Below are 22834 nucleotides of genomic sequence, written 5' to 3'. Positions count from 1 at the left end.
AAATGTGTCGTCTCCAGAAATCAAGTAGAGGAGAGGACTGTGTTCCTCCAGCCAGCAGGTGGCACCATCCTCGTTTGGTGCGTTCCGCTGGAGAATTGTGGCCCTTCCGCCGCGCCGTAGGTTCGTCGCCTCACCAGTGCGCCCGCCGGAGGGAGTTTACTGCAGCCAGGGAGATGTCGCTGCTGCGGTCATTACGCGTGTTTCTGGTCGCGCGTACCGGGAGCCACCCGGTGAGAAGTCCTGGTGCCGACCTGGTTTCCCTGCAGCTCTCCTGTGCGCCTGTAGCTTTCCCTTCCTCCCAACCCCGTTTGACCCCATCCCACCTTCCTCGACAGCGTTGCCTCTGCCCAGTCCAGCCCCGGTGCACCCCCCTTTGCACACTGTCCGCTCCCTAAGGTCGCTTCTCTGCCCGTGTACCCTCCACCCTCTGGAGTTTGCTGCTTCCTGCTCCTCATCCCTTTCTTATCCCATCTAGGCTGGGTCTCTTCTGCGTCAGTCGCCCCAGCCAAGGCACACATTTCATGCTGGGCCCCGTCTGTCTGCCTCGGCCTCCAGCAAGGAGCTCCTCATGAAGCTGCGGCGGAAAACAGGCTACTCCTTTGTAAATTGCAAGAAAGCTCTGGAGACTTGTGGCGGGGACCTCAAACAGGTGTGTGCAGGGCGGAGTACTAGAGCTCGACCTCAGACTCTTCGGGCGGTCACGCTGGGGAGCATAAAGTTAGACTGCTCTCCAGTGACCATAATGGCACAGCCCTAAGTGGAAATCTGGGTTAAATGACAACCTTGGCCTTGACTTTGTCTTATTTGGAAGCAATTGAGTATCCCAGGATTAACAAACCAGACTGTTACGGTGTTTCTTGTTGCCTGGAGCTGAAAGGGTTTGTGTGAGCTCTGGAGTCAGATCGATCAGGAGTCAAATTGTGGGGCCCCCACACTGTCTGACTTTAGACTTTTTTTTTTTTTTTTGAGACAGAGTCTTGCTCTTATTGCCCAGGCTGGAGTACAATGGCACGATCCTGGCTCACTGCAACCTCTGCCTCCCGGGTTCAAGCGATTCTCCTGCCTCAGCCTCCCGAGTAGTTGGGATTACAGGCGTGCGCCACTGCACCCGGCTATTTTTTTTTTCTTTTTTTTTTTTGTATTTTTAGTAGAGATGGGGTTTCGCCATGTTGGCCTGGCTGGTCTCGAACTCCTGGCCTCAGGTGATCCGCCCACCTCGGCCTCCCAGAGTGATGGGATTACAGGAGTGAGCCACCGCGCTTGGCTGACTTTAGACATCTTAATCTTTCAGAGTTGTGTAGTTTTTGTCTGTACAGTCATGCGTCTCTTAACTAGGAAGATACATTCTGAGAAATGGCGTCGTTAGGAGACTTTGGCTTATGCACATCACAGAGTATTTACACAAACCTAGATGGTATATTGTACTACAACCTGGGCTATATGGAATTGCCAGCTGTTCCTAGGCTACAAACCGTTACAGAATGTTACTTGACTGAATACTGTAGGCAATTGTAACACAGTGGTAAGTATTATGTATCTAAACATAGAAAAAGTACAGTAAATAAGCATAAAAGATAAAAAACGATACATCTCCATAGGGAACTTATCATGTATGGAGCTTGCAGGACTGGAAGTTGCTCTGGGTGAGTGAGTGGTGAGTGAATATGAAGGCCTGCCTTAGGACACTATGGTACACTACAGTAGACGTTAAAACAGTACACATAGGCTACGTTAAATTTATAAGAAATTTTTTTCTTCGATAATAAGTTAACCTTAGGTTAATGTAACATTTTTATTTTATAAACTTTTAACATGTTTTAAACTTTTGGACTCTTTTGTAATAACAGCGTAAAACACATATTGTACAGCTGTACCAAAATATTTTTCTTCATGCGTTTTTTCTATGAGCTTTTTTCTGTTTTTAAAATTTTAAACTTTTTTTGGCTGGGCGCGGTGGCTCATGCCTGTAATCTCAGCACTTCGGGAGACCGAGGCAAGTGGATCACCTGAGGCTGTGAGTTCGAGACTAGCCTGACCAACATGGAGAAACCTCATCTCTACTAAAAAAATATAAAATTAGCCAGGTGTCGTGGCGAGGGCCTGTAATCCCAGCTACTCGGGAGGCTGAGGCAAGAGAATCACTTGAACCCGGGAGGCGGAGGTTGTGGTGAGCCAAGATCGCACCATTGCACTCCGGCCTGGGCAACTAAGAGTGAAGCTCCGTCTCAAAAAAAAAAAAAAATTAAACTTGTTTTTATCGAAATATCTTTTTTTTTTTGAGACAGAGTCTTTCTTGCTCTGTCCCCCAGGCTGGAGTGCAGTGGCACGATCATGGCTTACTGCAAGCTCCGCCTCTCAGGTTCATGCCATTCTCCTGCCTCAGCCTCCTGAGTAGCTGGGACTACAGGTGCCTGCCACCACGCCCAGCTAATTTTTTGTATTTTTAATAGAGACAGGGTTTTACTGTGTTAGCCAGGATGGTCTCGATCTCCTGACCTTGTGATCCGCCCGCCTCGGCCTCCCAAAGTGCTGGGATTACAGGCATGAGCCACCGCACTTGGCCAAAACTTTTTTTTAACTTAAAAAATTGTTTTGTTAAAAATGGAGACACAGACACATACATTAGCCTAGGCCTACACAGGAGTGGGATCATCATTAACACTGTGTTCCACTTTCACATCTTGTCCTGCTGGAAGGTCTTCAGGGGCAGTAAAGGGCATGGACCTGTCATCTCCTATGATAACAATGTTTTTTTCTGGACTACCTCTTGAAGGACCTGCCTTGAAGCTGTGTTACTGTTAACTTTTTTTATTTTTTATTTTTTTGAGACAGAGTCTCACCTTGTCACCCAGGCTGGAGTGCAGTGGTGCGATTGATCTTGATTCACTGCAACCTCCACCTCCCAGATTCCAGAGATTCAGCCATCCGAGTAGTTTATAAGTTGGAGTACACTTTAAAATAACAATACAGTATATATATTATAATAAATACATAAGCCAGTAACATAGTTGTTCACTATTGTTTCAAGTATCATGTACTGTATATAATTGTATGTGCTATACTTTAATAGGACTGGCAGCACAGAAATTTTCTTTACACTAGCATTGCCACAAACATGTAGGTAATATGTTGCCCTACAAGGTTAGGAGGACTACAGTGTCACTAGACAATAGGAATTTTTCAGCTCCATTATAATCTTAGGGACCATCATCATATATGCAGTCCGTCATTGTCTGAAATATCGTTATGTGGTGCATAACTGTATAAAGAAAATACAACTGTGTGCCCCATAGGGTTGTTGTGAAGATTAAATTCATCCAAGGCACCAGTTATAATAATACCTGGTATTTGGTTTAGTGGTAGACTGCCAGTAAATGATAGATTACTTTAGTTTCTGTTAGAGAATTTAGAGAATCAGGAAACCTGAGCATATCTTAGAACTACATTTAGTTCTAAATTCTGTGACTTTGTTGTCTGCTCTTTTTCTTCTCAATTTATAGGCAGAGATCTGGCTCCACAAGGAGGCCCAGAAGGAGGGCTGGAGCAAAGCTGCCAAGCTCCAAGGGAGGAAGACCAAAGAAGGCCTGATTGGGCTGTTGCAGGAAGGAAACACAACTGTATTAGTAGAGGTGAATTGTTGGAAATTCTAGATACCGAGAACAGCTGTCCCTTGGGTGTAAAGCTTGTAGTAGGCCCTAAAGGGGCCTGTTGTTGAAGAAGAGATCTGTTTAAGAACCATAAAGGGTAGCTGAACTTGAACTCATGAAACCTCGGGTATTAGTTACGAATTCGTTTAAGTATAGAAATGTCCTGGTGTGTTGATGAGAAATGGCCTGGCAGTCTAGAATATTACTCCTGAATGTGAGTCTGGTGCAGCCTTACCCCTTGTCACTGATTGTTTCCTGGAACAGTTACATTACAAAGTTAATTATATTAATTGTTGCTGAATAGAGAGTAGGTATTTTAGAGGAGGTTTGGGTGCCATAATTGGTGAAGAGTCAGATGTGGAGTAGTTTAGAGTGAGCGATGGGGATAAACAAGATAATAGCATAAGTGGTTTGGAGTTGGGATGGCTGGAGAATGAGGTGATGGTGTCCAGACATAGGTAAGTGGTGAACTTGTGGTGAGTCCTTCAGGACATTATTGAACCATCTTCTGAATATACAGGCTATTGCTAACTCACTGGCCCAACATGAATCACTTCATTCTGTTTCAGGCTAGGAGAGGAACTGTAGCTTTAAAATTTTGGAGTCATTTTTTTTCTGTTGAGTCTGTAGCTTATTCTATCAGTATCTTGATTTACTCTCCAGCCTTAAGGCACTTTTGGAAATTATCATTAAACAGCTTATACAGCTATATCAATTTGTTCCCACAGGTAAACTGTGAGACGGATTTTGTTTCCAGAAATTTAAAATTTCAACAGTTGGTCCAGCAAGTAGCCCTTGGAACCATGATGCATTGTCAGAGCCTAAAGGATCAACTCTCTACATACAGTAAAGTAAGTTTGGGGTTTGTCTCTAGTGTGCTGAATTTGCTCTCCTCTTTGGGTCTTTGCTGTTCCTATTTTAGACATTCTCATGTCTCATTCTGTTACTTCACATCTCTGCTCAAATGCTATCTCTTTGCATAGGATTACCCTTCTCCTGTTGCTATATCCCTGTGTCATGCTTCATTTAAAATTTTTTATTACGGTGCTTATATATTACATTTTAATTTATCTGTATGTTGTCTGTCTTCTGTAATAGAATGTAAGCTTTATGAGGCAAGGAATTTGTCTTTTCACTGTTGTATCTCTGGTGAAAGAGAATTGGGCCCACTACTTAGTTGGAGCTCAATAAATCTTTGTCAGATGAATGAATGAATGAATGAATGAATGCATACATGCCAGTGAAATGGAGTTAGCCAGATCAAGTGAAGCCATTTGAGGCTTTGTGTTCAGAAATTTGGAATGGTCTTAGGAAAGGATTTCTAAATAAAGAGATTGGAGCCGGGTGTGGTGGCTCACCCCTGTAATCCCAGCACTTTGGGGGGCGGAGGCAGGCGGATCACCTGAAGTCGGGAGTTCAAGACCAGGCTGACCAACATGGAGAAACCCGTCTCTACTAAAAATACAAAATTAGCTGGGCGTGGTGGCGCATGCCTATAATCCCAGCTACTCAGGAAGTTGAAGCAGGAGAATCCCAGCTACTCAGGAAGTTGAAGCAGGAAGTTGAAGCTTGAACCGGGGAGGTGGAAGTTGCAGTGAGCTGTTGTACTCCAGCCTGGGCAACAAGAGCAAAACTCCGTCTCAGAAAAAAAAAAAAAGAGAGATTGGAAAAGACACAGTTTAGGAAAATAAGCATATTCTTATCCATAGAGGGATCAAGGAAAGGAATTATGTCATTCTGTCTTTGACTCAGCCTTATTGCCAAGACAAAAATGAACCAACCACTCACAGTAATTTTTTTGAGTTTATTACCAACTTTTTTTTATCTTCTTTATCCTTCTCTTGAGATGTCTTGGTAAACAATAATTATTATTGGCATTACATAGTCATATGGAAAACAATGTTGAGATTATTTTTTTAAATTGTATTGAGTAGGTAAGTCACTTGAACTAGAAATTTTAGCTTTGATTTTGCCAGTAAACACCAGTGTACTCTTTTGTTTTTGTTTTTTGAGACAAAATCTTGCTCTGTCGCTCAGGCTGGAGTGCGGTGGCACAATCATTGTTTACTGCTGCCTCAAATTCCTGGGCTCAAGTGATCTTCCCACCTCAGACTCCTGAGTAGCTGGGACTACATGTGCACACCACCATGCCAGGCTCATTTTTAAGTTTTTTATAGAGGCAGTCTTGCCATCTTGCCCAGGCTGGTCTAAAACCTCTGGGCTCAAGAAATCCACCTACTTTGGCCTCCCAAAGTGTTGGGATTATAGGCTTGAGTCACTACATCTGGCCCTGTCACTTTTTATATACATGTTATCATCGCTTTGTTTTTTTGTTTTTTTTTTTTTTTTTTTTTGAGATGGAGTCTCTCTGTCACCCAGGCTGGAGTGCAATGGTGCCATCTCGCCCACTGCAACCTCTCCCTCCTGGTTCAAGTGATTCTTCCACCTCCCCTCTCAAGTAGCTGAGATTACAGGCACCTGCCATCATGCCCAGCTAATTTTTTTTGTATTTTTGTAGAGATGGGGGTTTCACCATGTTGGCCAGGCTGGTCTTGAACTCCTGACCTCAGGTGATCTGCCCACCTGGGCCTCCCAAAGTGCTGGGATTACAGGTGTGAGCCACTGCGCCCGGCCATCATCACTGTTTAAAAAAAAATCTTTTTGTAAGTATGTTGCAGACATCAGGACCCTTTATTCCTTCAGCATGTTATCTTGTAAAAACAAGGACATTCTTATATAACCACAGGACAGTGATCACATTTAGGAATTTTTTTTTTGAGATAGAGTGCAGTGGCGTGATCTTGGCTCACTGCAACCTTCACCTCCCAGGTTCGAGCGATTCTCATGCTTCAGCCTCCTGAGTAGCTAGGATTACAGGCATGCATTACTACTTCCGGCTAATTTTTTTGTGTTTTTAGTAGAAACGGGGTTTTGCCATGTTGGTCAGGCTGGTCTTGAACTCCTGACCTCAGGTAATCTGCCCGCTTCGGCCTCCTGAAGTGCTGGGATTACAGGCGTGAGCCACTGCACCCGGCCAAAATATGTTAGTTTTAATAGTTGTCATTCTACTATTAGAAAGAAATTTCCCTTCTCCTTTTTATTAGTGATTTATTCAGCACTAACATTGACTCATGGGTTCTTATGTTATACAATAAGTTGTAACTCATTATTCATTTTGATGCTCAAATTATCTGCGAATTTGACCAATGCAAGCTGACTCTAATGTCCTTTGATATGTCCTTATTATTTTCTGAGTATTTTCTTACTTTTTGGCTTTTTTGTTTGTTCTTATCTTTTGGGTTTATGTCATACTTTCCTTTCCCCAACTGTGGAATGGGCCACTTCTTCAAGGAGTCCTGGTCCTTTTTAGTTGGGGAATGGTTTTTAGAAACCAAGATTTGAATATTAGGTGTGCTGATTTCTTTTTTTTTTTTTTTTTTTTTTTGAGACAGTGTTGCTCTGTAGCCCAGGCTGGAGTGCAGTGGCGTGATCTTGGCTCACTGCTACCTCTGCCTCCCGGGTCCCGGTTCAAGCAATTCTCCTGCCTCAGCCTCCCGAGTAGCTGGGATTACAAGCACGTGCCACCCTACCCAGCTAATTTTTGTATTTTCAGTAGAGACAGGGTTTCACCATGTTGGCCAGGCTGGTCTTGAACTCCTGACCTCATGATCCACCCATCTCGGCCTCCCAAAGTGCTGGGATTACAGGCGTGAGCCACCACGCCCGTCCAGGTGTGCTGATTTCTACTGGAATGTCATTTGTTCTTTCAGCAGACAGTGCAGGTGTATGTGCTGTGTGCGTGTGGTTCAATCCTTCCTTTTTCATAGCAACTTCAATATGTTTACTATTTTTACTTATGTACTCATATGTACTAAGTGTTACAATATATATACAAAATTGTTTCAGAATTGCTACCCCTGACCACTGCAAATAACAAAACTACTAAGGAGTTCAAGATTTATTTGTAGTTCTTTTTGTCTTTACATTGAAGTTAGATGGTCAAATGACTGTTTAGTTACTTGGATTTTTTTTTTTCCTTCTGTGAGGTTATGTTACTCATTTGAAATATAGTTTTATATCTCTTTGTAGTCAATATTTATTTTCACCCCAAATATGTGTTGATTTAATTTTAGTTTTTAAATGTGTGTGTTTTTTTTTTTTGGCTGGGCACAGTGGCTCATGCCTGTAATCTCAGCACTTTGGGGTTTTTTATTTGTTTGTTTTTTAAATCTTTTTTATATTAATAGAGATGAGGTTTCACCATATTGGCCAGGCTGGTCTCAAACTCCTGGCTTCAAGTGATCTGCCTGACTTGGCCTCCCCAAAGTGCTGGGATTATGGGCATGAGCCATGGCACTGGGCCAGATTTTTTTTTTTAAGTTGGAGTTTCACTCTCATTACCCAGGCCAGAATGCAATGGCATGATCTCAGCTCACTGCAGCCACCGCCTCCTGGGTTCAAGTGATTCTCCTGCCTCAGCCTCCTGAATAGCTGAGATTATATGTGCCCGCCACCACACCTGGCTAATTTTTGTATTTTTAGTAGAGATGGGGTTTCACCATGTTGGCCAGGCTGGTCTCGAACTCCTGACCTTAGATGATCCACCCGCCTCAGCCTCCCAAAGTGCTGAGATTACAGGCGTGGGCTACCGCGCCTGGCCGGCCAGGTTTACTTTTATTTTTGAATACATAAAATACATTAAGAAAGTCCTCAAAGTTAAAACTGTCAAAAAAAAAAAAAAGTATACTCAGAGAAGTATTACTGCTTCTCTCCCTTCTACCCCGTTCCCATTCATCCCTTTATTTAGATAACCAGTGTCATTGGATTGTGGTTATCCTTTCAGTATTTCTTTTTGCAAAAATAAGCATATTTATGCAAATAGTTCTTTGTTGCACAAATAGTAGTATGATATGCATGTACACTTATAAATTGCCTTTTTCACTTAATAATATATCCTGGAAATACTCCATAGCAATTCATGAAGGTCATCCTTTTTATTTTTTCCAACTACATAGTATTCTGTTGTGTGGATGTGCTATAGTTTAACTAATCTCCTCCTATGTTTGGGCATTTAGGCTGTTTTTAAAATTTTATGATTAGAAATACTTGTTCAATGAATAATCTTGTGCAGTATTATTGAAAGTATATCATTAAGGTTAATTCCTAGAAATAGGATTTCAGGGTCAAAGGATAAATGCATATGTAGTTTTATTAGATACTACAATTTCACACCATTGGATTTGTACCATTTTGCATTCCCATCAAAAATGTGCAAATCTAGCTCTAACATTTTATGATTTTACGAAAATATTGTTCTTGGCCAGGCACAGTGGCTCATGCCTGTAATCCTAGCACTTTGGGAGGCTGAAGCAGGTGGATCACTTGAGGTCAGGAGTTCAAGACCAGCCTGGCCGACATGGTGAAACCCTGTCTCCACTAAAAAAGATATAAAAATTTGCCAGGCATGGTGGTGCATGCCTGTAGTCCCATCTACTTGGGAGGCCGAGGCAGGAGGATCTCTTGAACCCGGGAGGTGGAGGTTGCAGTAAGCCGAAATCATGCCACTGCACTCCAGCCTGGGCGGCAGAGCGAGACCCCATCTCAAAAAAAAGAAAATACTGTTCTTGGCTAGGTGCAGTGGCTTACGTCTGTAATCCCAACACTTTGGGAGGCTGAAGCAGGAGGATCTCTTAAGCTAAGAGTTCAAGACCAGCCTGAGCAACATAGGGAAACCCCATCTCTATATTTAAAAGAAAAAGAAAATAATTGTTCTTGATTTCTAGGAAATTACATTCTAGGAAGTTAGGCTGGAGGTTGAGAGTGGAATGTAATTGGGGGTGGTGCAGTGATAGAATAAAATGTTTATAAAGATGGAACTGTTACCACTTTTAACATTCTTGGCTTAATGAAAATATTGTCTACACTCAGTTGTCTTAATGTTTTCTTTTTCTTTTTTTTTGAGATGGAGTCTCAACTCTGTTTCCCAGGCTGGAGTGCATTGGCACAATCTCAGCTCACTGCAACCTCTGCCTCCCAGGTTCAAGCGATTCTCGTGCCTCAGGCTCCCCAGTAGCTGGGATTACAGGCGTGTGCCACCATGCCCAGCTAATTTTTGTATTTTATTAGAGACAGGGTTTCACCACGTTTGCCAGGCTGGTCTCGAACTCCTGACCTCGGGTGATCCGCCCTCCTCGGCCTCCCAAAGTGTTGGGATTACAGGCATGAGCCACCATGCCTGGCCAATAATTTTCTTAGAAATCAACTATTTTTGCCTATTATTTTGATAGTTTGAATTCTGTACAGAATCAGTTCATGTTTGTTTTCTTCGTGCACTTAGGGTTTCTTGAATTCCTCTGAGCTTTCTGGACTTCCAGCTGGGCCTGACAGAGAAGGCTCACTCAAGGATCAGTTGGCTTTAGCAATTGGTGAGTATTTGTAAAGGTTCTGGAAACTGGAAATTAGGGACTGGATCTCTTCTTACCTTGTTCCTCCAAATCCAGGTCAAGAATCATGTGCCTACAAGGGTCAGATGATACGAATGTGAGAAGTGGTTTGTGTGTTAGATGTTAGGGAACATTAGGCATCTTAAAGAGCTCATACGCTGCTGGAGGAAGTCCCATTGCCAAGCTCTAACCAATTGTTATATCTAGGGAAACGGAGTCCCGGGGTCATCAGAATTTCTAAATTCCTTAAAAGAATTTAGACTTGTATCCAAAATCTCACGGGTTTTGGCTGTTTGCATCACTGTGCCAACAAAACAAAGCATGTCTTTAGGCAGAGATGGCATTTTGACTTCCAGCTGAGTACTTTAGTATATGCTGTAGGGAAAATAGTACATTAAAGATTATTTCCTCTTCTTTATAAAAGGTGGCAGGACAATTGAGGAGCATTATTTTAGGAATTTGATCTTTCTTTTCAAAAAATCTGGTTGTGAATTTGTAAAGATACATGCTTTTAGAGCCTGTTGGCTATAGGAACCATATCTGGATCATTGTGGTGGGACTAGCAGGGATCTTGCTTTCTTCCTAAGTATCCTTGATGGAGGGAGGGTGGTAGGGAAGGGTTGGAGCTTGCTGGGAATTTACTACTCATCTGAAGTTTCCAGTCAAGGCATCAATTCCGTTTTTATCAGGTCATCTTGTATTATCTATGATGTTTCCATGAGTCATGGGTGAGAAACCAGGCAGACAGCTGTGTATGAGGCTTATTAAGAAATTCTGGAAGAGCTGGGTGTTTCAGCCTTGTCAGTTTCTGGGAATTAACTATTGGGTATATGCTTTGAGCTATTTTAAAATTTCTTTTGGTTTCTGGATTCTCCTTTTTCATGAGTTTTAGATGTGACTATGGCTAATCCAGGCATACTTATACAGAACCTTTCATTTATTCTCCTACCCCTTTCTACCTTTTGGCTTATTTGGACTTCTTTTAGAAGAGAATAACATCCTGAGAGAAAGGGGAAAAATTAGTTACAATCTGTTTATGGTTCTCATAAATAACTGACAGTGTTATCTTTTCTGTTTTTGATGAGAAGAAATTGAAACTATCCGATGACATGGAGCTTTGAGCTGTGGACTTTTTCCGGATAGAAGGGATGATCAGGAGTTGTCTGTGTCAGTTATGGAGTATTCAGGACGGTGGGAAAAAGCACTTAATTGCCTTGAAGTCAGATCTGAGTTTTAATTCTAACTCTGCCTTGTGTTACTGGGTGGGTTACCTAAGTTCTCTAAGACTAAGCTTATTGTAATAGTAGCTAGCATTTGAGTGCTATGTGCCAGATACTATAGTTAATGCTTTATTTATTTATTTATTAATTATTATGTTTTTTGAGACGGAGTCTTGCTCTGTTGCCCAGGCTGGAGTGCAGTGGCACAATCTCGGCTCACTGCAAGCTCCGCCTCCCGGGTTCACGCCATTCTCCTGCCTCAGCCTCCCGAATAGCTGGGACTGCAGGTGCCCGCCACCACGCCTGGCTAATTTTTTGTATTTTTAGTAGAGACAGGGTTTCACTGTGTTAGCCAGGATGGTATCGATCTCCTGACCTTGTGATCCGCCCACCTTGGCCTCCCAAAGTGCTGAGATTACAGGCATGAGCCACCGCGCCTGGCCCTAGTTAATGCTTTATATATATATATTTTTTTTCCGGGGGGATAGAGCTTCACTCTGGTTGCCCAGGCTGGAGTGCAATGGCATGATCTCGCTTGCTGCAACCTCTGCCCCCCAGGTTCAAGCGATTCGCCTGCCTCAGCCTCCCGAGTAGCTGGGATTACAGGCATGTGCCACCATGCCTGGCCAATTTTTTGTATTTTTTAGTAGAGACGGGATTTCTCCATGTTGGTCAGGCTGGTCTCGAACTCGCGACCTCAGGTGATCTGCCTGCGTCGGCCTCCCAAAGTGCTGGGATTACAGGCGTGAGCCACCGCGCCCGGCTGCTTTTACATATATTATTTATTTCTCCCCAAAACCCTGAAAGGTAGGTGGTCTCATCTCTATTTTAAAGGTGAGGAAACAAAGGCTTGATAAATTTAGTAAATGAGATTATGTCATTGAGTCACTTGCCCAAGGTCATATAGTCAGTAAAGAGGCAGAACTGGGACCTGAGTCACACATACTTGTGTCACCACAACCTATGTTTGTTTGTTTTTTGTTTTTTGTTTTGGAGAGAGAGTCTTGTTCCCAGGATGGAGTGCAATGGTACGATCTCAGCTCACTGCAACCTCCGCTTCCTGGGTTCAAGTGATTCTCCTGCCTCAGTCTCCCGATTAGCTGGGATTACAGGTGCACACCACCATGCCCAGCTGATTTTTGTATTTTTGGTAGAAACAGGGTTTCATCCATGTTGGCTAGGCTGGTCTTGAACTCCTGACCTCAGGTGATCCACCCGCCTCAGCCTCCCAAAGTGCTGGGATTACAGACGTGAGCCACCACACCTGGCCTGTTTTTAAGTACCAGAGTGCCTGGCATATAGTTGGTGCTTCATAAAGGTATTCTTCACTTCCCCCACTCCCGCTCCCCCGCCCCATACCCCTTTTCCTCTTTATACAAAAACTGAAAATGGTATCTCTTCATCTTACTGTATATCCTGTGTAAATGCAAAGGGACTGTCTTCCAAACTGGGCCTCTTCTGTGCATATTTTGGTACCATCACAGACATCACAATTTGTTGGCTTGTTGGTTTTTTGTTTTTGCTTTTTTTAATAGGAAAACTGGGAGAAAACATGATTCTTAAACGAGCTGCATGGGTGAAGGTGCCATCTGGGTTCTACGTTGGCTCTTATGTCCACGGAGCAATGCAGAGTCCCTCACTTCACAACCTGGTGCTGGGGAAGTATGGGGCCCTGGTCATCTGTGAGACGTCTGAACAGAAAACAAACCTTGAAGACGTTGGCCGCCGCCTTGGGCAGCATGTGGTGGGCATGGCCCCCCTCTCTGTTGGCTCCCTGGACGATGAGCCTGGGGGAGAGGCAGAGACTAAGATGCTGTCCCAGCCGTACTTGCTGGATCCCTCCATTACCTTGGGGCAGTATGTGCAGCCTCAGGGGGTGTCGGTAGTAGACTTTGTGCGGTTTGAATGTGGAGAAGGTGAAGAGGCAGCAGAAACTGAGTAGGTTCCAGAGACTTTTGGCCCAGGAGGAATATTTATTTATAGCTCTGGATATCATTACAAAAAGGATATTTCCCAAGCCTCTTCAGACCGAGAATGCATGGGTAAAATTATTAAATAGTTATATAATAAAAATAATTTTTTCCTTGTTTGCATAATACTGGATTTAGCTTTTCTGTGCCTTTCAAAAACAATAGGCAGGCCTTATTGACGTGATAGTGTCTTGGAGAACAGGCATCAACAATACTGCTGCTCCCTTCAACATAGATTTATTATGGTATTTGTGAAATTTCTAACTTACATGTTCTGTCTTACACCTTTTATGACATAGAACTCTTTTGTTCTGTTTTTGCTTTGCGACACTGTGGACCATGCTTCTGCCTCGGAACCTCCCTAGTTATATTACTTCTGCCACATGGATTTCTTTGGGATTATTGATTCAAACCTAGAGTTGTCTGGAAAATGTGGGTTCTCTTCTTTGTGATTGTAGTATGCTTTGAAGGCGCTCTGCAGTGGTAGACACACTGGTTCTAGCCTCATTTAATGAAATTAATAACACATGCCCCTATTTCTCTTTTGGATAATGTGTGGGTGGGTGGGTACTGAGGTTTCCTGGCCAGCTATAAGGCAGATTTTGACATTTTTGTGCCAGAAACAGAAATTAGAGTAGTAGTCCAGTTACCCAGAGAGCTCACTTAACATTGCCTCTTTACTTCCCCAGTACTGAAACATTTCTTCCAGTATAACATAAAATCACCATAACAAGCAGACCCAAAATACTGAAAATAACTCCATTTGTTCATTACAGGTATCTTTATTTGAAAAGTTAAAAATGCTTTGACACATTACAGATCTGGGCATTTGGATTTTGCCTATGGAGTGTATATATGATTTCAATGATTTACAGGTTAAATAGATTTTAGAAATAATGATCTTCAAATTGAAAACAAAGCTAGGTCCCGGTATAATATTAAACATAAAGTTATTAAACATTTTAAGCATTGTTTTTTGGTTCTCTTTCTTTTGATTTCTCCAGATTTATGGAGTTTTAGTGCTTTCTGCTGAGACTTTAGCTAGAGGGCCATAAAACCCAAAAACTATATGGTTAACATTTTAGGTATATAACAAGCAAGGAATGCAAGGATGAGAAAAATGGAGAACATGCTGTGATTTGCAGACTCTATTATATCTAAATTAAGTAGCTGAATGTCAGGCAGAAATTGGTGGATAAATTATTTCCTGATATTGGCACTATCTGCTCTTTTCTGTGGCCTTGCAATAGATATAGGCCTTCTTGCTTTAGAAAAGCCCCTTTTCTTTCTTCATTTGGAGCTGTTTCCAGCCAGGCAGAGCTGCAAATTGTCCTCTTGTGATGCCAAACACAGACACAAAGTCCTGTTCAGAGAGGTAATTCTAAGAGAGAAAACAAAGTTTCCAGTTAGAAGGAAGACATGACAGCATTGCCAACAGAAGTTGAGAAAGTCGGAGCAAGAGGGAGTTCTAGGTGGATCCTTGAAGAGGGAGGTAGAATGAATTTCTGAGAAAGGCTGTTAAAGATTTAAATTATTCATTGGAGAGGTGTTCTTCAGGTCAGGGAGTCCCATTTTGGCCTGTGGCAGAAGCCTACCGGATTCACTGCTCTCATAGTGCCAGCAAGCACCAGTTTCTTGCCAGAAGGCAATAAATGGGTTACGTATTAAGGATGAATTACAGACATCAAATTTTGGCAGAATGAAGAACTAAATTGAGCCATGGTTTTCCTTGTTTTCTGCCTGTAACTACCATTTTTACCCAGAAATTTTCAAATGCATGATCGGGTGGATCTTACTGAGCATAAAATACTTCTAAACATTTACTTAATGATTTATTGAATATTTATATACAAGTAAAGATTATTAATATATGGGCTTTGCTTTCAAGAAAATTGTAGTCCAGATACTTGAGTTGGCTAGATAAGACATTGTGGGAAATCGAGTCCAGAGTCCGTTCCCACATCAACTTCTTCAAGGGGAAAAGAAATTTATTCTTTTTTTTTTTTTTTTTTTTTTCCGAGACAGAGTCTTGCTTTGTGGCCCAGGATGGAGTACAGTGGCGTAATCTCGGCTCACTGCAACCTCTGCCTCCTGGGTTCAAGCAGTTCTCCTCCCTCAGCCTCCCAAGTAGCTGGGACTATAGGCACCCACCACCACACCCGGCTAATTTTTGTATTTTTAGTAGAGACGGGGTTTCACCATATTGGCCAGGCCGGTCTCGAACTCCTGACCTTGTGATCTGCCCACCTCAGCCTCCCAAAGTGCTAGTATTACCACCGTGCCTGGCCAAGAAATTTATTCTTTTAACTCAAATATGTTAATTCATTCAAGCAAAACTTACGAATACTTGTTATCTGCTAGGCGCTGTTGTAGGTGCAGAGAAGCTGAGAATATGATGGTGAGCAAGACAGACAAAGGTCCCTCCTTTTAAGGATATTACTAGAGGGGGAAATAGGCAATGAACAAGTATAAAGGGACTGGAACGGGTATGGGAAGCAGTATTAGGGTGGTCAGGAAATGCCTCCCTGGGGAGGTGACATTAGGGCTGAGACCTACATGATGAGAAGGTGCTGGTGCTGTGATGATTTGGGAGAAGGACGTTTTTTCAGGCAGGAGCAGTAGCAAGTGTAAAGGCTCAAAGGCTGGAATAAGCATGTTTAAGGAACAGCAAAGCAGCCGCTGTACTAGCTGAAGGGTGGTGAGTGATGAGGGTATTGGTATATGAAATGAAATCAGAGAGCTAGGCAGGGGCCAGATTGTATAGGCCTTCACATTCTTTTTTTAAATGTAGTGGGAAGCTATTCGAGGTGTTTTAAACAGGGCAGTGCCATATATTTTAAAGATCCCTTTGGCTGTTGCGTGGGGAACGGATTGTAGGAACAGGTGGAAGCCAGTTGGATTGTAGTAAGTAGTCCATGACAACTGGACTAGACTAGTAGCAGAGAGATGGAGAGGAGTGAACAGAAGCTAGCTGATAAACTGATGTAGGTGGAGAGAAAAGAATCAAGAAAGAACCCTGTTTTTTTTGGTTTGAGCTCCTGGGTAGCTCAGATGTCCATTAAGCGGCTACAGCGTGCCGGAACTGTCCTAGGCCATTTGCTGAACTGAGTTTTTTACTCACAGAGAGCTCCACTTCCAACAGACACAGTTCCTTCAGCCACTCACCTCCTTTTTGGCAGGGTCTACATCTTCAGGCAGCTCCTGATTCTGGTTTTTCAACAGAACTGCTATAGGGTAATATTTTGGCTCACTGTCATTAGAATTCAGGGAGAGGGTTGCATTCTTCATGTCCTAGGTAAGATAAGAATGTAGGCACAGGGAAAAGACTCCTCGCTGTCTGCGTGGTTACAGTTCTGAATGTGTATAATATTTAACATTTTGACTTATGCCACTTCACCCTCTGTAATCATCTTTGATAACAATGCTCCCCAAACCTGGCTGCATGTCACAATCATCTGGGAATAGAAAATACTCAGATTTGGGGGTTGTTCTTGGGAAAGCTGATTCAGTAAGTCCAAGGCAAGTCCTGTATAGCTAGTTTGGCATACATGTTGTGCCTGAATCTCATTTGAATATTGGGATCACATACCTTCTCTTGGTACTTTTATTTAGCTCTGCATTTCCAGCCTTTAAATGACTTCAGGTTGTAGTCCTACTTACATACAATTTAAAGATACTACATCAACATTAGCTTTGGAATCTGAGTTTGTAGAGCACAAAGGACAGAATTGCCAGATGGTTTGAACACCTGGTGCCATGCACTCCTCCTGAGGTTAAAGAACTGCTGGATTCCTGGCCAGAGGCTCCACTTCTTTTAACCATTAAAATAGGTGTAAATGGCCTAAGTTCCTGTGGACTTCACTGTCAGAAACGAATAAAAATGTCATTTGGGTTAGAAGCTTATTTCTGAAAAATACTGCCAATGACTTTAATCGCTCCTAAATGGCAGAGTTGAATAATAAAACAAATTTTCATTTTTTGTTGTTGTTTTTTTGAGACGGACTCTCGCTCTGTTGCCCAGGCTGGAGTGCAGTGGCGCCATCTCAGCTCACAGCAACTTCCGCCTCCTGGGTTCAAGCAATTCTCCTGTCTCAGCCTCCCGAGTAGCTGGGACTACAGGTGCATGCCACCATGCCCGGCAAATTTTTATATTTTTAGTAGAGACGGGGTTTCACCATATTAGGCTGGTCTCAAACTCCTGACCTTAGGTGATCCACCCGCCGTGGCCTCCCAAAGTGCTGGGATTACAGGCATGAGCCACCGTGCCCAGCCCCATTTTTGTTGTTTTTAAACAGCAAGTCTGTTTGAAAATCTGGAAGTCAGGAAAATAAGGAACTTGGCTCTGAAACCTGCTTTTCTATTGATTACAAAAATCTTTACATCAAAACAGACAACTGTGGTAATACTAAGGACATGAGTTTTGCCCATGAGCATCTGTAGCATTTGTGGGTTCTCTGGCTCTGGTTGCCCGTGTGGCTGGCTTCTCCCAAGAGCGAACCCGACTCACAGCAGTGATTCGCATGATAGCAGCAGCATCTCCCAGCTCTTCTTTTAATTGTTCATATGTTTTTCCTGCCTGAGAAGAAAAAAGAGAGAAAACACAGGATGAGGTCTTTCTTATAGGGGAGGGACATCTTAGGTCTGGTCTGTGTCTTCAGGAAAAGCAAAAGAGCCAGGGAGTCAGAAGACATTTCAAGGATAAGTAAAAATGAAAATCCCCCCTTTTGGGTCCATGCAGGCTTGAAAGGTGCCTAAACATAATGCACATTCTTTGATGGTAACCCCTCAGTCCTCCCTATAAGATTTAAGAAAGAGCAGTTGAAGGCCAGGCACGGTGGCTCACGCTTGTAATCCCAGCACTTTGGGAGGCCGAGGCGGGTGGATCACCTGAGGTCAGGGGTTCAAGACCAGCCTGACTAACATGGTGAAACCCCATCTCTACTAAAAATACAAAAATTAGCTGGGCGTGGTGGTGCATGCCTATAATCCCATCTACTTGGGAGGCTGACGCAGGAGAATCGCTTGAACCCAGGAGGTGGAGGTCGCAGTGAGCTGATATTGTGCCATTACACTCCAGCCTGGGCAACAAGAGCGAAATTCTGTTTAAAAAAAAAAAAAAAAAGTTGATTAGGAGTCAGGAAACCTGGCTTTCTGTTGATTAACTGTGACTTTAGACAAATAACTTATCCTCTTAGCTTCCTTATCAATAAAATAGGGAGCAATACTTCTACTGGCTATCAGGATCGTTGTAAAGATAAAAAAGATGATGTGTATGGATACACCTTATAAACTATACTTCACACTGCTTATTGCTGAGACCTGCTGTGAATTGTCAACCTGGACTTACTGCTGTGGCAGGTGAAAAAGAGGAGAAAAGTAAAAGGCAGGGACTGGGATGGGAGTAGGGAAAGGAGGTCTGGTTTCACTGAGCCGTGAATCAGTACCCCACCTTCCTGCCCACTGAGCTGTTCTGAGCTACCTGGCAGGAAGTTAGAGCCTCCCCACTCTCTTTTCTTACACTCCAAATGTTAGGGTCCCAGGCTAGGAACCAGCCTGTGAAGGTGGGAGGCTCAAACCCCTGCTTAATGATCAGGATTGGTGTGTTGGGATCTCGGCCGCTGGGGTGAGTGTGCAGGTACTGCTGCGCTGTGGCAAGGGCACTCTCTTTCTCCGTGGCGTTGGCCTCAGCCCCAATCCACAAGAACACCTGTTATGGTGGAGATTTAATGTTTGTTACTGTGTTCATACCAAGGACTAAGTACTAGATCATACACGTTACCCTATCTTTCCCCTTTCTTTCGTGAGCAATTCGCAGCTTCAGAAAACTTTCTCAGCCTAATTTGTTCAGCAGAGAAAAGTTTTTCCAGAATCAGCTTGATGTTTATCATTTTAATTGCTATGTGTGTCTTCCAGATCTGCCTTTCCAAATTGGAGCTGTCTCTGCACTTCAGCTTCCTGAATCCAGCTTCTTGCAGAACACCTCCTCTTGACTGCTCTAAGTACCTTAAAAATAACACCCTCAAGATGTAGCTCTTCTTTACTAAACTTGGATCTGAGTCTCCACTTTTGACAGGTGGTATCCATCTAGTCACCTAAGGCAGAAACCTGGGAGTTTCCTAGAAACCCCCCATATCCAATGAGTCACCAGGGCTGACCAACTTTACCTCCTAAGCATTTGTCAAATCTGTCACCATCCCTCCATCCCTACTCCGCTGCCCTTATGTGGGCCCACAGTAGCTCTTACTTGACCATGACAATAGTCTACTGACTGCCTTTGTTCCCCCAAAGGCCCATATCCTCTGCATGTGGAGTCCGTTGCTATTGATCTTAAGATTAAAATGATGATAGGATGGCTGGATTTTTCCAAAGCCAGGTGGGAAAATGCCCAGGATGGTGAGTTTCAAACATCATTCTCAAACATCACCCCTGGAAAAAAAACCCAGGCTTTCTTTTGGTCACTGCTGACAAAAGTTTGATTGAGCTGGGGATGGTCCAGGGCTACCCTGGGTTTATTCTAGGGTGGGGATACTACACAAAAACAACCCTTACTGTGGGAGTCTTTGTCATGTTCTGAGTTCTGCAGCTGCGTCTTACCTGGTCCCAGGTATCTAGGAGCATCACGTCACCGGAGTTCAGGTCATCCTGGGTGAAGTCTGTGATCTCAGTGACAATGAATTGGCCAGTCTTATTGGAACATTCAAAGAGACGGGACTGGACATCTAGGATTTCCTGCTGAAGTCTGCAATACAGTCCATTTAAGGGCACCGAGCTGCTTAGAAATGTTTTTAAAACTGAGGTTTTAGCCTTTGTGCAATTCACAAGCCTGGCAGGCAGGGGGAGCCCAGAAGAGGGGGAGGCTGTATTCCCATACCTTTTATCATTGGCATAGGGAGTTTTCCCTCCCAGTAGGTCCCAGAACTCGGCCGGCTCCTGGCCCTCGGCCACAGTGTTCTCGCTGCCATCACAGAGAAGGCTGGCCAGCTCCTTAGCCATTGCCCGCTCATCCCCACTAGACCCCTGAGAGTGGGGCGAGGAGAGCACAGGTGTTAGTTGCACAGGGACACTTTGATGTGGAAAGAAAAGCATCTGAGACTAATAACTCAGTGTGCCAGGATCAGCTACCAAGCCACAGTCCCTCAGCCTGGGAAGACAGACAAGTTTGTTCTAGTGCTGGGGAGTGGCGAGGAAAACAGTGTGGAGCAAAGAACAGGACTAGGCTTTGAAACCCACAGTGGGTGTTGGCAAAAGTCACCTTTGTTTCAGCTTCAGTTGGAATTTAAGCACCTACTTTTGATTTTTTTTAGAGAAAAAATTTAAATTTACTTTTAAAAGTACATACAGTAAAATATACTCTTTTGACATACAATTCTAAGAATTTTGACAAGCAGAATCATGTTACTACCACCACAATAAAGGCACAGAACAGTTTCTTCCTCAGTCCCTCCCAAAATTATCTGGGGCTGCGACCCCTTTGGATTCAAAGCCTCCCTGAATCTTTAACCTCTGGTAACCATGAATCTATTCTCCATCACTATAGTTTTGCCTTTTCCAGAATGCTATAAGTGGAGTCATGCAATATTTAGCCTTTGGGTCTGGCTTCTTTCTCTTAGCAGAATGCATATGAGATCTCTGTTGTGTTTACCAGCGGCTCATCCCTTTTTGTTGCTGAGTAGTATTCCATCATGTGGATGTACTACTGTTTGTTTATCCATTTTCCAGTTGGGTTGTTTCTGATTATGAATAAAGGTGCTATAAACATTTGTGCACAGGTTTTTGTGTGAAGATAGTTTTTTGTTTTACTTGAGTAAATACCCAGGAGTAGGATTGCTGGATCATACGATAAGTGTATGTTTAACTTTGTAAGAAACTGTTAGCTGGATGTGGTGGATCCCCACCGTAATCCCAGCACTTTGGGAGGCTGAGGCAGGTGGATCATCTGAGGTCAGGAGTTGGAGACCAGCCTGGACAACATGGCGAAACCTCGTCTCTACTGAAAATACAACAATTAGCTGGGTGTGGTGGCACATGCCTGTAATCCCAGCTACTTAGGAGACTGAGGCAGGAGAATCACTTGAACCCAGGAGGCAGAGGTTGCAGTGAGCCAAGATCATGCCACTGCACTCCATCCTGGGTGACAGAACGAGACTCTGTTTCAAAAAAAAAAAAAAATTGAAACTGTCGAAATGTTTTCCAGAAGCTGTACCATTTTGCAGTCCTGCCAGCAATGCATGAAAATTCCTGTTGCTCTGCATTGTTGCTCACATTTTACGTTGTCAGTTTTTTTAGCCATTCTAATAGATGTGTGTAGTGGTTATCTCATTGTGATTTTGATTTGCATCTTCCTAGTGACTAATGTTAAGCATCTTTTCCTATTCAATTCTTTTTTGTAAAACAATTTTAGTGCATTTTGTTTTATTTTGAGAGGGAGTCTCGCTCTGTTGGCCAGGCTGGAGTACAGTGGCGCAATCTTGGCTCACTGCAACCTCCACCTGCCGGGTTCAAGCAATTCTTGTGCCTCAGCCTCTGGAGTAGCTGGGACTACAGGCGCACACCACCATGCCCAGCTAATTTTTTGTATTTTTAGTAGAGGCAGAGTTTCACCATGCTGGCCAGGCTGATCTCAAACTCCTGACCTCAGGTGATCCACCTGCCTCAGCCTCCCAAAGTGCTGGGATTATAGGCGTGAGCCACTGCGCCTGGCCTTAGTGCATTTTAATCCACTGTTGCAATATGAATTGACATCATATTTTGTGTTTTTGTTCTGTATTAGTGCCTGTCTGTTAGAGTCCACCAAACTCACATGAGAAGATAAGTCATTATCCAGCCTCCATCTGCATAGAAGTTTATGAGATTTCTGCTAGATGTAAGCAGGGCTTTCAGTGAGTTTCTTTTTTTTTGAGACAGAGTTTCACTCTTGTTGCCCAGGATGGAGTGCAATGGCGTGATCTCGGCTCACCGCAACCTCCGCCTACTGGGTTCAAACGATTCTCCTGCCTCAGCCTCCCGAGTAGCTGGGATTATAGGCATGCGCCACCACCCCAGCTAATTTTGTATTTTTAGTAGAGACCGGGTTTCTCCATGTTGGTCAGGCTGGTCTTGAACTCCCAACCTCAGGTGATCCACCCGCCTCGGCCTCCCAAAGTGCTGGGATTATAGGCATGAGCCACCGCGCCCGGCCTTCAGTGAGTTTCTAATTGGAGTCTGATTGTGGAGAATGTTGGAGATCCTTTTGAAGATTCCTTAGGAAAAAGGCTTCTCTTTTTGAGGACTGCTCCAGCCTACTCTTTTTTTTTTTTTTTTTTGAGATGGAGTCTCGCTCTGTCGCCCAGGCTGGAGTCTGGAGTGCAGTGGTGCGATCTCAGCTCACTGCAAGCTCCGCCTCCCGGGTTCACGCCATTCTCCTGCCTCAGCCTCCCGAATAGCTGGGACTACAGGCCCACGCTGCCACGCCCAGCTAATTTTTTTTGTATTTTTAGTAGAGATGCGGTTTCACTGTTTTAGCCAGGATGGTCTCGATCTCCTGACCTCGTGATCCGCCTGCCTCGGCCTCCCAA

General features: G+C 43.6%; 2 protein-coding genes across 12 annotated transcripts in view; one reads left to right on the top strand and one right to left on the bottom strand.

The window, feature by feature from the left end:
* Positions 1-14: 14 nt before the first annotated feature.
* TSFM (Ts translation elongation factor, mitochondrial) overlaps positions 15-22834 on the top strand; it is a 39296-nt gene continuing 16476 nt past the window's right edge. For 8 of the 11 annotated variants that reach the window (XR_009209233.1, XR_009209234.1, XR_009209231.1 and 5 more), the window contains exons 1-5: positions 15-230; positions 476-649; positions 3501-3629; positions 4376-4498; positions 9985-10072. Coding sequence is in view for 3 of the 11 variants with exons in the window: in XM_032173209.2 (XP_032029100.1) it covers positions 174-230; positions 476-649; positions 3501-3629; positions 4376-4498; positions 9985-10072; positions 12846-13252 (978 nt within the window). In the remaining 8 variants the exon portion in view is untranslated. Of the gene's footprint in view, positions 231-475; positions 650-3500; positions 3630-4375; positions 4499-9984; positions 10073-12845; positions 13407-19193; positions 19961-22834 lie in introns of those variants that run through there. The other 3 variants (XM_032173211.3, XM_032173209.2, XM_032173210.2) reach the window with 3 other exon arrangements.
* AVIL (advillin) overlaps positions 14109-22834 on the bottom strand; it is a 24091-nt gene continuing 15365 nt past the window's right edge. The window contains exons 14-18 of the mRNA XM_032173214.2: positions 19875-20297; positions 18799-18987; positions 17788-17856; positions 16446-16571; positions 14109-14661 (exon numbers count right to left, since the gene is read on the bottom strand). Coding sequence (XP_032029105.1) covers positions 14548-14661; positions 16446-16571; positions 17788-17856; positions 18799-18987; positions 19875-20297 — 921 coding nt within the window. The 3' untranslated portion in view covers positions 14109-14547. The remainder of the gene's footprint in view (positions 14662-16445; positions 16572-17787; positions 17857-18798; positions 18988-19874; positions 20298-22834) is intronic.

This window comes from Hylobates moloch, unplaced genomic scaffold (assembly GCF_009828535.3).
Source record: "Hylobates moloch isolate HMO894 unplaced genomic scaffold, HMol_V3 SCAFFOLD_13, whole genome shotgun sequence".
NCBI lineage: Eukaryota > Metazoa > Chordata > Mammalia > Primates > Hylobatidae > Hylobates > Hylobates moloch.
Note: the sequence above shows the minus strand (reverse complement) of the source record. Positions and strands in the feature narration are given on the sequence as shown.